The sequence below is a fragment of the Anomaloglossus baeobatrachus genome, chromosome 11 (assembly GCF_048569485.1).
Source record: "Anomaloglossus baeobatrachus isolate aAnoBae1 chromosome 11, aAnoBae1.hap1, whole genome shotgun sequence".
NCBI lineage: Eukaryota > Metazoa > Chordata > Amphibia > Anura > Aromobatidae > Anomaloglossus > Anomaloglossus baeobatrachus.
In genome coordinates, this window is record NC_134363.1 from 50,169,446 (window position 1) to 50,182,714 (window position 13,269).

Here is a 13,269-nt window from a genome sequence, read left to right on the forward strand (position 1 = left end):
GTTAGCGGAGTGCCTCGCTCACTCTCGCCAATTCGGGTGGCTTGTCATTCTGTCCAAGTCCACTCTGACTCCGACCCAGAAGCTCACGTACCCAGGGACGCAATTCGAGACTCTGCCGGCACTTGCGAAGCTGCCCTTAGTCAAACAGCAGTCCCTCCTCTGGCGGTGCGCTCTTTGCTGAGGCCCCGACGTCGTTCCATCAGGCACCTAATGCAGGTGCTGGGTCAGATGGTGGCGTCAATGGAAGCGGTTCCCTTGCCCAGTTCCATCTGCGTCCTCTGCAGCTGGACATTTTCCGCTGTTGGAACAAGCGGACTTCCTCCTTCCAAGGGTTGGTGGCTTTGCCACAGACCAGGGGCTCCTTTCAGTGGTGGCTTCAGCCCCTCTCTCTCTCTTCAGGGACGCTCCTTCCTGGCCCCGTCCCGGGTGATCCTCACCACGGATGCTAGTCTATCCGGCTGGGGAGCAGTATATCTCCACCATGGAACGCAGGGCACTTGGACTCCGTCCGAATCAGCCCTCTCGATCAATGTGCTGGAAATCAGAGCTGTGCTTCTAGCTCTTAGCCTTTCACCATCTGTTGGCGGCCAGGCACATTTGAGTCCAGTCAGACAACGCGACAGCGTTTGCCTACATCAACCACCAGGGCGGGACACTCAGCCGCCTGGCAATGTTGGAGGTTCAACGCATCCTTCAGTGGACGGAGGACTCCAAGTCCACCATATCCGCAGTCCACATCACATCACAGGCGTAGAAAACTGGGAGGCAGATTATCTCAGCCGTCAAACCGTGGACAGCGGCGAGTGGGCTCTGCATCCGGCAGTGTTTCGGTCAATCTGCCGCAAGTGGGGCACTCCGGACGTGGATCTTCGCTCTACGATCCTCAGGCTTTTGCAGCAGACGCACTGGTTCAAGATTGGTCCCAGCTTCGTCTGTCTTACGTGTTTCACCCTCTAGCTCTTGCCCAGAGTCCTGCGCAAGATCAGAATGGAGGGCAGTCGGGTCATTCTCATTGCTCCAGACTGACCCAGGCGAGCTTGGTACCCTGACCTGCTCCATCTGTCCGTAGAGGTGCCATGGCATCTCCCGGACTGTCCAGACCTTCTCTCACAAGGTCCGTCTTTCCGCCAGAATCCTGTGGCTCTCAGATTGACGGCGTGGCTCTTGAGTCCTGGATCTTGACGACTTCTGGTATCCCTCCTGAAGTCATCTCCACTAAGATTTTGGCCAAGGGATACTTCCGAGCCCGAGTCAATCACAGGACCTGGAGAATTTTCCTGTCCTGGTGTCATTCTTCCGGCCAGGCTTCTTGGCCTTTTTGCCTTGCCGACCCTCCTGTCCCTTCTACAGTCCGGTCTGCAGCTAGGACTATCCCTCAATTCCCTCAAGGGACAGGTCTCGGCTCTGTCAGTGTTGTTCCAGCGGCGTATCGCCCGGCTGCAGGGCGCTTCTCACATCATTCCGCCTTACCGGCGGCCTTTGGAGCCCTGGGACCTTAATCCGGTCCTCACGGCTTCCGGAAACCCCCCCCCTTTGAGCCTCTTAGGGAGGTTTCTTTGTCTTGTCTTTCACAGAAAGTGGTCTTTCTAGTGGCCATAACTTCCCTCAGGAGAGTCTCTGATTTGGCTGCACTCTCTTCGGAGTCACCTTTTTTGGTTTTTCATCGACAAGGTAGTTCTCCGTCCGACTCCGGACTTTCTCCCTAAGGTGGTTTCTGCTTCCACCTTTAACCGGGACATTTCCCTGCCTTCCTTTTGTCCGGCTCCTGTTCATCGCTTTGAAAAGGCGTTGCATACTCTGGATCTGGTGCGGGCGCTCCGGATCTATGTGTCTCGCACCGCTGTTCTTAGGCGGTGCACCTCTCTTTTTGTGCTGACCACTGGTCAGCGTAAGGGCCTCTCGGCATCTAAGCCGACCCTTGCTCGTTTGATCAGGTCGGCCATTTCCGATACCTACCAGTGTACTCAAGTGCCTCTCCCGCCGGGGATCAAGGCACACTTGACCAGAGCTGTCGGTGCCTCTTCGGTTTTCAGGCACCAGGCTACGGCTCAGCAGGTCTGTCAGGCTGCCACTTGGACTAGTCTGCATACCTTTTCGAAGCACTACCAAGTGCATGCTCATGCTTCGGCAGATGCGAGCTTGGGCAGACGCATCCTTCGGACGGCTGTCGCCCATTTGTGAAGTTAGGTTCGCCTACTTCTCAGTTTTTCTGTTTATTCCCACCCATGGACTGCTTTGGAACGTCCCATGGTCTGGGTCTCCCATAAGGAACGATGAAGAAAAAGAGAATTTTGTTACTTACCGTAAATTCTTTTTCTTATAGTTCCGTAATGGGAGACCCAGCTCCCTCCCTGTTGCCTGTTGGCAGTTTTCTTGTTCCGTGTGTTTTCACTGGCTGTTGTTGTAGACAGAGGTTCCGGTTGTTCCGGGTTTTGCTCTATCTCTACTTGTGGGTGGATGTCCTCCTTCAGCTTTTGCACTAAACTGGCAATATTATGGTTATCCAGGGGGTGTATATGCTAGGAGGGAGGAGCTACACTTTTTAGTGTAGTACTTTGTGTGTCCTCCGGAGGCAGAAGCTATACACCCCATGGTCTGGGTCTCCCATGTCGGAACTATAAGAAAAAGAATTTTGTTTACTTACCGTAAATTCTTTTTCTTAAACAAAATTCTTTTTCTTTCTGCTAACCAGTACAGCACATGGCTTGTACTGTAATCTGCCTGTGCAGTGTTCCTACCCCACATTTGGCTTAATTATGCCCTTATTTTGGGGAGAATAGATTTGGGGTGTGTGTTTGTGTAGTGTACCAGAATAAAGGTTGTCATGTAATTTTTTTCTTTCTATAGTATCTTCCGCACACCAACAATTCTACTGTAAGCGAACGTGCAGTTTAATTTGCTTTATGTTTTTACTGTTCATTATTTTGTATCACTGTAATTTTGCATAAATGCAGTAAATATTTTTGGGTTGTGGAACGAATTGTCAGCGTTTCAATTATTTCCTATGGGAAATAATGCTTTGATATAAGAGTAACTTGGTTTAAGAGCACAGTCCCGGAACCAATTATGCTCGTAATACAAGGTTCCACTATTTTATTATATATATATATATATATATATATATATATATATATATATATATATATATATATATATATATATATATATATATATATATATATATATATATATATATATATATATAATATATATATATAATATATTTTAATTTTTTTGTATTTTGAATCGCTGTGGTAAAAAAAAATGGAAGAAAATCAATGTAAATAATGTTGGAAAAATAAAAAATGGCCGATTTAATACATTTATGTGATGCTTCCAGTGGAGTTTCTGATGCAGTTTGATTTTTTTTTTCTCACCAGAGAGGGATCCATTTCTCCATTATTTCTCCGCGGAAGCTGCCGGCTCTGAGGACCCTGTTTGAGAAAGCCATGCCAGTAGGAAGTATGATGGAGCCGCAGCCCAAGGACTATAGTCAGGACCCCCGACACATGATACTGATCAGAGGGATGGTCCTTCCAGGTTAGTTGCATACTTCAGTACTTTGATTTGCATTAGGGTATATTAACACAAATGTGTTTTTTATTTTTTGGGGGGTCTATGGACCAACAAAAATTCTCTAAAACCAATATACCTTATTGTATTAATTTTAAAAGTAATGTCCTAAGAAGTCCCAACATCTCCACAGTCAGACGCTGAAAAATGTCATGTCAGGGTATAAACACATAAGAAATAGATATGGTATAGGCAGGTGTATAGCAGTGCTGACCTAGTATATAGGAGCCACAGCTAAACTAGGAGCTTGAATATGCAGGCTAGAGATCCCCTATGTTTCTCTCTTGCATTATTGGGGGGACACAGGACGATGAGGCCAGTGTCCCCCAATGAAGGCTCAGAGAAAGATTTTACGGTGAGTACACAAAAATCTTCCTTTCTTTATCGTTCCTATGGGAGACCCAGACATTGGGGTGTATAGCTTCTGCCTCCGGAGGACACACAAAGTACTACACTAAAAAGTGTAGCTCCTCCCTCTGAGCATATACACCCCCTGGTTAACCAGATCTAGCCAGTTCATTGCTTTGTGTTCAGGAGGCACACATCCACACATGCATTCTCATCTGATTTTTCATTTTTGGAAAGTTTTTGAAGAAAAGCGGGTCCAAGTCTGGACTCCCGGCATGTCCCTTCTCACCCCACTGTGTCGGCGGTGCTGTTAAGGTTGATTTACAAGGCTGGAGACTTACATGCCGCGCTCCTTCACCATCCCTCGGGCTCTGGCTTGAAGTGGGAGCCAGCACGGTTCTCCATGCTTTGCAGGAGACCGGTCTCCATCCGCAGCCCTTCAGGATCCTGCTGGACGGAGCACTCATCCACCAGGGACATGGCCCTGCGTCTCAGCAAACTAAGTATCTGAGACGTTTATATTGTGGGGGTCCCGGTACTTTATTATGGTGGGAGAGTGTGCTGTGTAACTTTTGTGACATTTCCAAGAAGATAAGGGAGAGTCCAGCTCACCAAGGACTGACCTGCTGGTTGCAATCAGGGATCAGCGCAGGGAATGAGGCTCGGTAACCATCCAATTGAAAATAGAAAGAGGTTTCCAGCGCCTGGAATAAGTTAAAAATCCTTTTTTATTGAAAATAAGGTAATAAAAATACAGCAGATACCATAATAGATGTCAGTAAGATGGCAGAACAACGCGTTTCGACGCTTCAGGTCTTAGTCATGTCAAGTCATGACTAAGACCTGAAGCGTCGAAACGCGTTGTTCTGCCATCTTTCTGACATCTATTATGGTATCTGCTGGATTTTTATTACCTTATTTTCAATAAAAAAGGATTTTTAACTTATTCCTGGCGCTGGAAACCTCTTTTTCTATTTTGTGACATTTGCGGCCGGTTATCTGGCTGTCGCCTGAGAACCGCGCCGATGGTGCCTGCGCGCCGGCCGCATCGCTTAAATTTAGGCCCCGGCTTCACCGGAGGCCTACTTTCGTTTTCACTGCCCTCGCATGTCAATCATGCAGAGGGACAGTGCGGCTCTGCCCAGCGGCCGTTCGGTACAGGGGAGGGACACTCCTCTCTGAGTACATGTCCCCTCCCCTGTAAATCTCCTTGGCCCTCCAGATCCCGCTCTCAGAGCAGGCCACATCCCCTCTCCTCGCTCCGGCGCCATTTTCTCAGCGTTTTTCTCTGGATCAGCGCTGGCTGCAGCATCCCTGCTAAGCTGCTTGGGGGTCCGGGCTGTGGATCTGGAGGGCACACAAACGGTCTGGTAAGCCACAACCTCCAGTTGTGGACCTTCATATATACTCTCTGGGGGTCATTCTGGCTCAGAACCCCCACTTCAGCAGCATGTCTCACACAAGGAGCAAGGCTGTACTCAATATGCACTGCATGTAAGCTCGTACTGCCTGAACCGAGCACATATCCACATTGTGATGCCTGCTCTAACATGGTGGTGCCTCAGCCTGGAGTCTCACCCCCAGTGGTCCCTCCGGCTGCTCCGGCTCCGGTGGCTGAACCCCCGGCTTGGGTAGATTCCTTCTCTAAGTCAATCTCCCAGTCTTTTGCCGACTCCATGGGACAGCTGTCCCGGACTCTGCTGAGCATGCATCAGCCCCCTTCACAGGGTGCCCCTGCTGCTAGGACTCGCTCGGCAGAGCTCACAGAGGATTCCTCATCTGGTCCCAGACCCCGTCCTCCTAAAAGACGCAGGGTCCCCTCTCCTTCCTCGTCCCGCGACTCTGATTCACAAGCTGACTCGCAGGACGAGGAGGATGCCTTTACTGGGGGCTCGGACGCTACCTCCATGTGCCCCATTGATCTGTCCGACTGTGACGCAGATGTTGGTGATTTGATTGCGTCCATTAATTCTGTACTGGATCTCAATCCGCCAGTATCAGAGGAGCAACCCTCACTGGCAGAAAAACATCAGTTTACCTCGCCTAAGAGGACAAGGAGTGTGTTCCTTAACCACTCCAGTTTTCAGGCTGCTGTGACCAAGCCCAGGGCCTGCCCTGACAAACGCTTCCCTAAGCGTGGTTCTGATGACCGTTTTCCCTTTCCACCTGAGGTGGTCAAGGAGTGGGCTCATTCACCAAAGGAGACCCTCCGGTGTCTAGACTCTCAGCCCGGACGGTGGTATCAGTGGCTGATGGCACCTCTCTTAAGGATTCCACTGACCGCCAGATTGACCTTCTGGCCAAATCTGTATATGAGGCGGCAGGGGCCTCGTTCTCCCCATCTTTTGCAGCAGTGTGGGCTCTCAAGGCCATCTCTGCTTCTCTAGAGGAGATGCATTCCCTCACCAGGGAATCTATGCCCGAAATGGTTGCCTTAACTTCCCAAGCTTCAGCTTTCTTTGTCGCTCCATTGGGAGACCCAGACAATTGGTGTATAGCTTCTGCCTCTGGAGGCCACACAAAGTATTACACTTTAAAAAGTGTAACCCCTCCCCTCTGCCTATACACCCTCCCGTGGATCACGGGCTCCTCCGTTTTATGCTTTGTGTGGAAGGAGGCACACATCCACTCATGCATTCTCAACTTAGTTATGTCGGTTGGAAGAAAAGAGGGCCCCCGGCATGTTCCCTTCTCACCCCACTACGTCGGCGGTGTTGTTAAGGTTGAAGTACCCATTGCGGGTACAGAGGCTGGAGCCACATGCCGTCTCCTTCACCATCCCTTAAGCGGCTCTGGGAGAAGTGGGATCCTAAGCGGTCATCCATTTACTGGGGCCGTGCTCTATCCGCAGCCCCTGTGGGAACCTGCCGGACTGGAGCCTCTTCAACCTCAGGGACCGGGCCCTGCAACTCAAAGGTACTCTGTGTCCCCATTGGGGACTGTGCATGGAGCGCACCTTCTTCCCGGAAGCCGTGGCGGCTGCTGAATTCAGGAGGCCGGCGGACTTCCGCGCCGACCGTGCCTGCTTGTCGGGCGCGGTCTCAAATTTAGTCCCCGGCTTCATCGCGGCCTAGTCGCAAAAATCCCGCCCCTGGGCCTGCCTGTCAGGGGTAAAGGCGGGATTACCAACCTGACGTCTGATGTGAGGGCTGGAGCATCCTGCATGTTTCCTCCCCCCTCACTGATTACTGTGGGGACCCCAGATTCCCGCACTTTGCTGGTGCCGCCCACGGCTCCACTCCTCCCCTGAGAGCTCCGGCAGCCATTTTTTGGCATTCTGCCGGTGGAGGATTCTCAGTGAACAGCTCTGCAGCTCCGGGGGATCCAAGGCGGGGGATCCAAGGCAGGGAATCTGGAGGACACACTCCGCTCGTTAGCGGTCGGTAAGCCACACCGGTCACCCGGTGCTGGTCCCCCTAGGGTGCCGGATTAGATACGTATATATCTATATCTATCTGTTCGGTGGGCTGTATACCCCTTTCCCATATACCCTCAGTGATCACTCTCCTAGGAGACAACAGCATGTCGTCCACAAGGAGCAAGGCTGCTAAGGCACAGGGTTTTTTTGCGGCCTGTACCTCTTGTGGGGCTATGTTACCTGCGGGTTCCACCTACCTCACTGTGAGCAATGCTCGACCCCTGTTTCGCTTGCTCAGCCAGAGCCTCGGACACTGGTGGGCCCCTCGGCTCATGTAGACCCCCCTGCTCCCCCTGACCAGGCTGCAGGGACAGAGTTCGCCTCTTTTGCTGAGAAACTCTGAGTCACTTTCTCAATCCATTGCACAGTCTATGGACAAATGGTCTTCTAAGCTGCTAGAGGCTTTGCAGTCCAGACCGGACCTTTCACAGACCCAGGCCCCTGTGGGCTCGTCGCCTCCAGGCCCCTCTCGGTCCGCGCCACAGCGCGCCCATAGGTTGGCCCCTCAGTCTCAGGCGGAAGACTCCTGCCCGGACCGTAGTCCTAGACCGGCTAAGCGGCCTCGCTGGGACTCTTCCCCGACTTCCCCTCGCTGCTCGGGATCCCAGCTTGAGGACTCTCTGGAGGACGAGGCGGACGTCGCAGCTCAGGGCTCTGACCCTGACGTCGCCCTTAACCTTGATACACCTGAGGGAGACTCCTTAGTAAATGATCTTATCTCGTCCATCAACCAGGTGTTAGATCTCTCTCCCCCGCCTCCTCCTGTAGAGGAGTCGGCGTCTCAGCAGGAGAAACACCAGTTTCGGTTCCCCAAACCTACACGCAATACGTTTTTTGATCACTCTAACTTCAGGGACGCTGTCCAGAAGCCCAGAGCGGTCCCGGACAAGCGCTTTACTAAGCGCCTCACTGACACGCGTTACCCCTTCCCCTCTGAAGTCGTTAAGGGTTGGGCTCACTGTCCCAAGGTGGATCCTCCAGTCTCAAGATTGGCGGCTAGATCCGTGGTGTCGGTTGCAGATGGCTCATCGCTAAAGGATGCCACTGACAGGCAGATAGAGCTCCTGGTGAAGTCCATCTATGAGGCCACGGGCGCGTCTTTTGCCCCGGCCTTTGCAGCCTTGTGGGCACTCCAAGCTATCTCTGCTTGTCTGACTGAGATTAATGCTGTCACACGTAATTCTGCTCCGCAAGTTGCGTCTTTGACCTCTCAGGCGTCAGCCTTTTCATCCTACGCCATGAACGCCGTCCTGGACTCTGCTAGCCGTACAGCTGTAGCATCCGCTAACTCTGTGGCAGTCCGCAGGGCCATGTGGCTGCGCGAATGGAAAGCAGATTCGGCTTCCAAGAGGTTCTTAACCGGTTTGCCGTTTTCTGGCGAGAGATTGTTTGGCGAACGATTGGATGAGATTATTAAGGAATCCAAGGGAAAGGATTCCTCCTTACCCCAGGCCAAACCTAAGAGACCTCAACAGAGAAAGGTTCAATCGAGATTTCGGTCCTTTCGTCCCTCCGCCAAGTCCCAATCCTCTTCGTCCAACAGGCCGGAGAAAGGCCAGAGGAACTCCTATGCGTGGCGGTCCAAGTCACGCCCCCAAAAGGCCGCAGGAGGCACTGCCTCCAAGACGGCTTCCTCATGACTCTCTGCCTCCCCTGACCGCATCCTCGGTCGGTGGCAGGCTCTCCCGCTTTGGCGACGCCTGGTGGCCACATGTTCAAGACCGATGGGTGAGAGACATTCTGTCTCATGGTTACAGGATAGAGTTCAGCTCTCGTCCTGCTGCTCGCTTCTTCAGAACCTCTCCGCCCCCCGCTCAGGCCGACGCACTTTTTCAGGCAGTAGCCGCTCTAAAGATGGAAGGAGTTGTGATCCCCGTTCCCCTTCAGGAACGTGGTCGCGGATTTTACTCCAACTTGTTCGTGGTGCCAAAAAAGGACGGGTCATTCCGTCCCGTTCTGGACCTCAAGCTACTCAACAGACATGTGAGAACCAGACGGTTCCGGATGGAATCTCTCCGCTCAGTCATCGCCTCAATGTCACAAGGAGACTTCCTAGCATCGATCGACATCAAGGATGCTTATCTCCATGTACCGATCGCACCCGAGCATCAAAGTTTCCTGCGTTTCGCCATCGGGGACGAACACCTCCAGTTCGTGGCATTGCCTTTCGGCCTGGCGACAGCACCACGGGTTTTCACCAAAGTCATGGCATCCGTTGTGGCGGTCCTGCATTCTCAGGGCCACTCGGTGATTCCCTACTTGGATGATCTCCTAGTCAGGGCCCCGTCTCGGGTGACGTGTCAACAAAGTCTATCTGTCGCTCTGGCGACTCTCCAGCGGTTCGGGTGGATCATCAACTTCCCGAAATCCAAGTTGACACCGACCCAATCACGGACGTACCTTGGGATGGAGTTTCATACCCAGCAAGCGTTAGTCAAGCTTCCGAGCGACAAACAGCTTTCTCTGCAGGCAGGGGTGCAATCCCTTCTTCGGAGTCAGTCACACCCCTTAAGGCGCCTCATGCACTTCCTGGGGAAGATGGTGGCAGCTATAGAGGCAGTCCCGTTCGCGCAATTCCATCTTCGGCCACTCCAATGGGACATTCTCTGCAAATGGGACAGGAGTTCGGCTTCCCTCGACAGGAACGTCTCTCTTTCCCTTACAACCAAGACGTCACTTCAGTGGTGGCTCCTTCCCAATTCTCTATCGCAGGGAAAATCCTTCCTACCCCCAACCTGGGCTGTGGTCACCACGGACGCGAGCCTGTCAGGGTGGGGAGCAGTTTTTCTCCACCACAGGGCTCAGGGAACCTGGACTCCGATAGTCATCCCTTCAGATCAATATTCTGGAGATAAGGGCAGTGTATCTAGCCCTATTGGCTTTTCATCGGTGGCTGGAGGGCAGGCAGATCCGTATCCAGTCGGACAACGCCACTGCCGTCGCATACATCAACCACCAAGGCGGCACTCGCAGTCGTCAAGCCTTCCAGGAAGTCCGGCGGATTCTGCAGTGGGTGGAAGCCACAGCTTCCACCATCTCCGCAGTTCACATCCCGGGCGTAGAAAACTGGGAAGCAGATTTTCTCAGTCGTCAGGGCATGGACGCGGGGGAATGGTCTCTGCACCCAGACGTGTTTCGAGAGATCTGTCGCCGCTGGGGAACGCCGGACGTCGATCTCATGGCGTCACGGCACAACAACAAAGTCCCGGCATTCATGGCACGGTCTCAGGATCACAGAGCTCTGGCGGCGGACGCGTTAGTTCAGGATTGGTCGCAGTTTCGACTGCCTTATGTGTTTCCTCCTTTGGCGATGCTGCCCAGAGTGTTACGCAAGATCAGGTCCGACTGCCGTCACGCCATTCTCGTCGCTCCAGACCGGCCGAGGCGGTCGTGGTACCCGGATCTGTGGCATCTCACGGTGGGTCAACCGTGGGCGCTTCCAGACCGCCCAGACTTGCTGTCACAAGGCCCGTTTTTCCATCTGAATTCTGTGGCCCTCAACCTGACTGTGTGGCCATTGAGTCCTGGCTCCTAGCGTCTTCAGGGTTATCTCAGGATGTCATTGCCACCATGAGACAGGCCAGGAAGCCTACGTCCGCCAAGATCTATTATAGGTCTTGGCAAATCTTCCTATCCTGGTGCGCGAATAACGGTTTTACTCCATGGCCGTTTGCCTTACCCACTTTTCTTTCATTCCTTCAATCCGGAATGGACAAGGGTTTGTCACTTGGCTCTCTCAAGGGCCAAGTATCGGCGCTCTCCATGTTTTTTCAAAAGCGCCTAGCCAGGCTTCCGCAGGTCCGCACGTTCCTGCAGGGGGTTTGCCACATAGTCCCACCTTACAAGCGTCCGCTGGAACCCTGGGATCTTAACAGGGTGCTAACGGCTCTTCAGAAACCACCTTTCGAGCCACTGCGGGATGTCTCTCTATCATGTCTTTCGCAGAAGGTGGCCTTCCTAGTGGCAGTCACATCACTTCGGAGAGTGTCTGAGCTAGCAGCGCTGTCATGCAAAGCCCCCTTCCTGGTGTTTCACCAAGATAAGGTGGTTCTGCGTCCGATCCCGGAATTTCTCCCTAAGGTGGTATCCCCTTTTCATCTCAATCAGGATATCTCCTTGCCTTCATTTTGCCCTAATCCAATTCACTAGTGTGAAAAGGATTTGCACTCTTTGGATCTTGTGAGAGCACTCCGGCTCTACGTGTCTCGCACGGCGCCCCTGCGTCGTTCAGATGCGCTCTTTGTCCTTGTCGCTGGCCAGCGTAAGGGCTCTCAGGCCTCCAAGTCAACCTTGGCTTGGTGGATCAAGGAACCGATTCTCGAGGCCTACCGTTCTTCTGGTCTTCCGCTTCCTTCAGGGCTGAAAGCCCATTCTACCAGAGCCGTGGGTGCGTCCTGGGCATTGCGGCACCGGGCGACGGCTCAGCAGGTGTGTCAGGCAGCTACGTGGTCTAGTCTGCACACTTTCACGAAACACTATCAAGTGCATACCTATGCTTCGGTAGTCTACCAGTCTAGGTAGGTGAGTCCTTCAGGCGGCGGTTGCCCACCTGTAAGAGGGGGCCGTTTTTTCGGCTCTTTTTATTGAGGTATTCTTTTACCCACCCAGGGACTGCTTTTGGACGTCCCAATTGTCTGGGTCTCCCAATGGAGCGACAAAGAAGGGAATTTTGTTTACTTACCGTAAATTCCTTTTCTTCTAGCTCCTATTGGGAGACCCAGCACCCGCCCCTGTTCCCTTCGGGCTGTTGTTCTTTTGTGTACACATGTTGTTCATGTTGAATTGTTCTTTTGGTTCATGGTTTCAGTTCTCCGAACATCCTTCGGATTGAATTTACCTTAGACCAATTTATAAGTTTTCTCCTTCCTGCTTTTGCACCAAAACTGAGGAGCCCGTGATGCACGGGAGGGTGTATAGGCAGAGGGGAGGGGGTTACACTTTTAAAAGTGTAATACTTTGTGTGGCCTCCGGAGGCAGAAGCTATACACCAATTGTCTGGGTCTCCCAATAGGAGCTAGAAGAAAAGGAATTTACGGTAAGTAAACAAAATTCCCTTCTTTTCATCCTATGCCATGTCTGCCATGCTGGAGGCCTCTCACCGCACTGCGGTGGCTTCGGCTAATTCCCTCGCTATCCACAGGATCTTGTGGCTTCGAGAGTGGAAGGCAGATGCTTCTTCAAAGAAGTACCTGGCTGGGCTCCCTTTTGCTGGATCCAGGCTATTCGGTGAACAACTGGATGAAATTATTAAGGAAGCTACTGGCGGGAAGAGTACTTCCTTGCCACAAACTAAAACCAGGAAACCTGTCCAGGGCAGGAACCAGTCGAGGTTTCGTTCCTTTCGTTCCTCCAACTGGTCATCCTCTAAGCCCTTGGCCTCGTCCACTAACTCAGCCAAGGACCAAAAATCCAACTGGCGCACAAAGCCGCGTCCACAAAAGTCCGCAGGAGCTGCTGCCACTAAGGCAGCCTCCTCTTGACTACCTGGCCGCGCCAGCAACGTCCTTAGTCGGTGGCAGGCTCTCCCACTTTGGCGACGTGTGGTTTCAACACGTCTCCGATCAGTGGGTGCGGGATATCATCTCCCACGGCTACAGGATAGAATTCTCTTCCAGCCCGCCAAACAGATTTTCTTTGTCGCTCCATTGGGAGACCCAGACAATTGGGTGTATAGCTTCTGCCTCCGGAGGCCACACAAAGTATTACACTTTAAAAAGTGTAACCCCTCCCCTCTGCCTATACACCCCCCCGTGCATCACGGGCTCCTCAGTTTTTTGCTTTGTGTTGAAGGAGGCACACATTCACTCATGCTCCCATTTTAGTCAGCAGCAGCTGCTGATTGTATCGGATGGAAGAAAAGAGGGCCTCTAACAGGGCTCCCGGCATGCTCCCTTCTCACCCCACTAAGTCGGCGGTGTTGTTAAGGTTGA

At 52.5% G+C, this 13,269-nt stretch overlaps 1 protein-coding gene across 3 annotated transcripts in view; it reads left to right on the forward strand.

The window, feature by feature from the left end:
* The window catches only part of MED25 (mediator complex subunit 25), a 181,264-nt gene that overhangs the window by 26,817 nt on the left and 141,178 nt on the right, over positions 1-13,269 (forward strand). For all 3 annotated transcript variants that reach the window (XM_075329202.1, XM_075329204.1, XM_075329203.1), the window contains exon 7: positions 3,381-3,540. In XM_075329202.1, the coding sequence (XP_075185317.1) occupies positions 3,381-3,540 (160 nt within the window). The remainder of the gene's footprint in view (positions 1-3,380; positions 3,541-13,269) is intronic.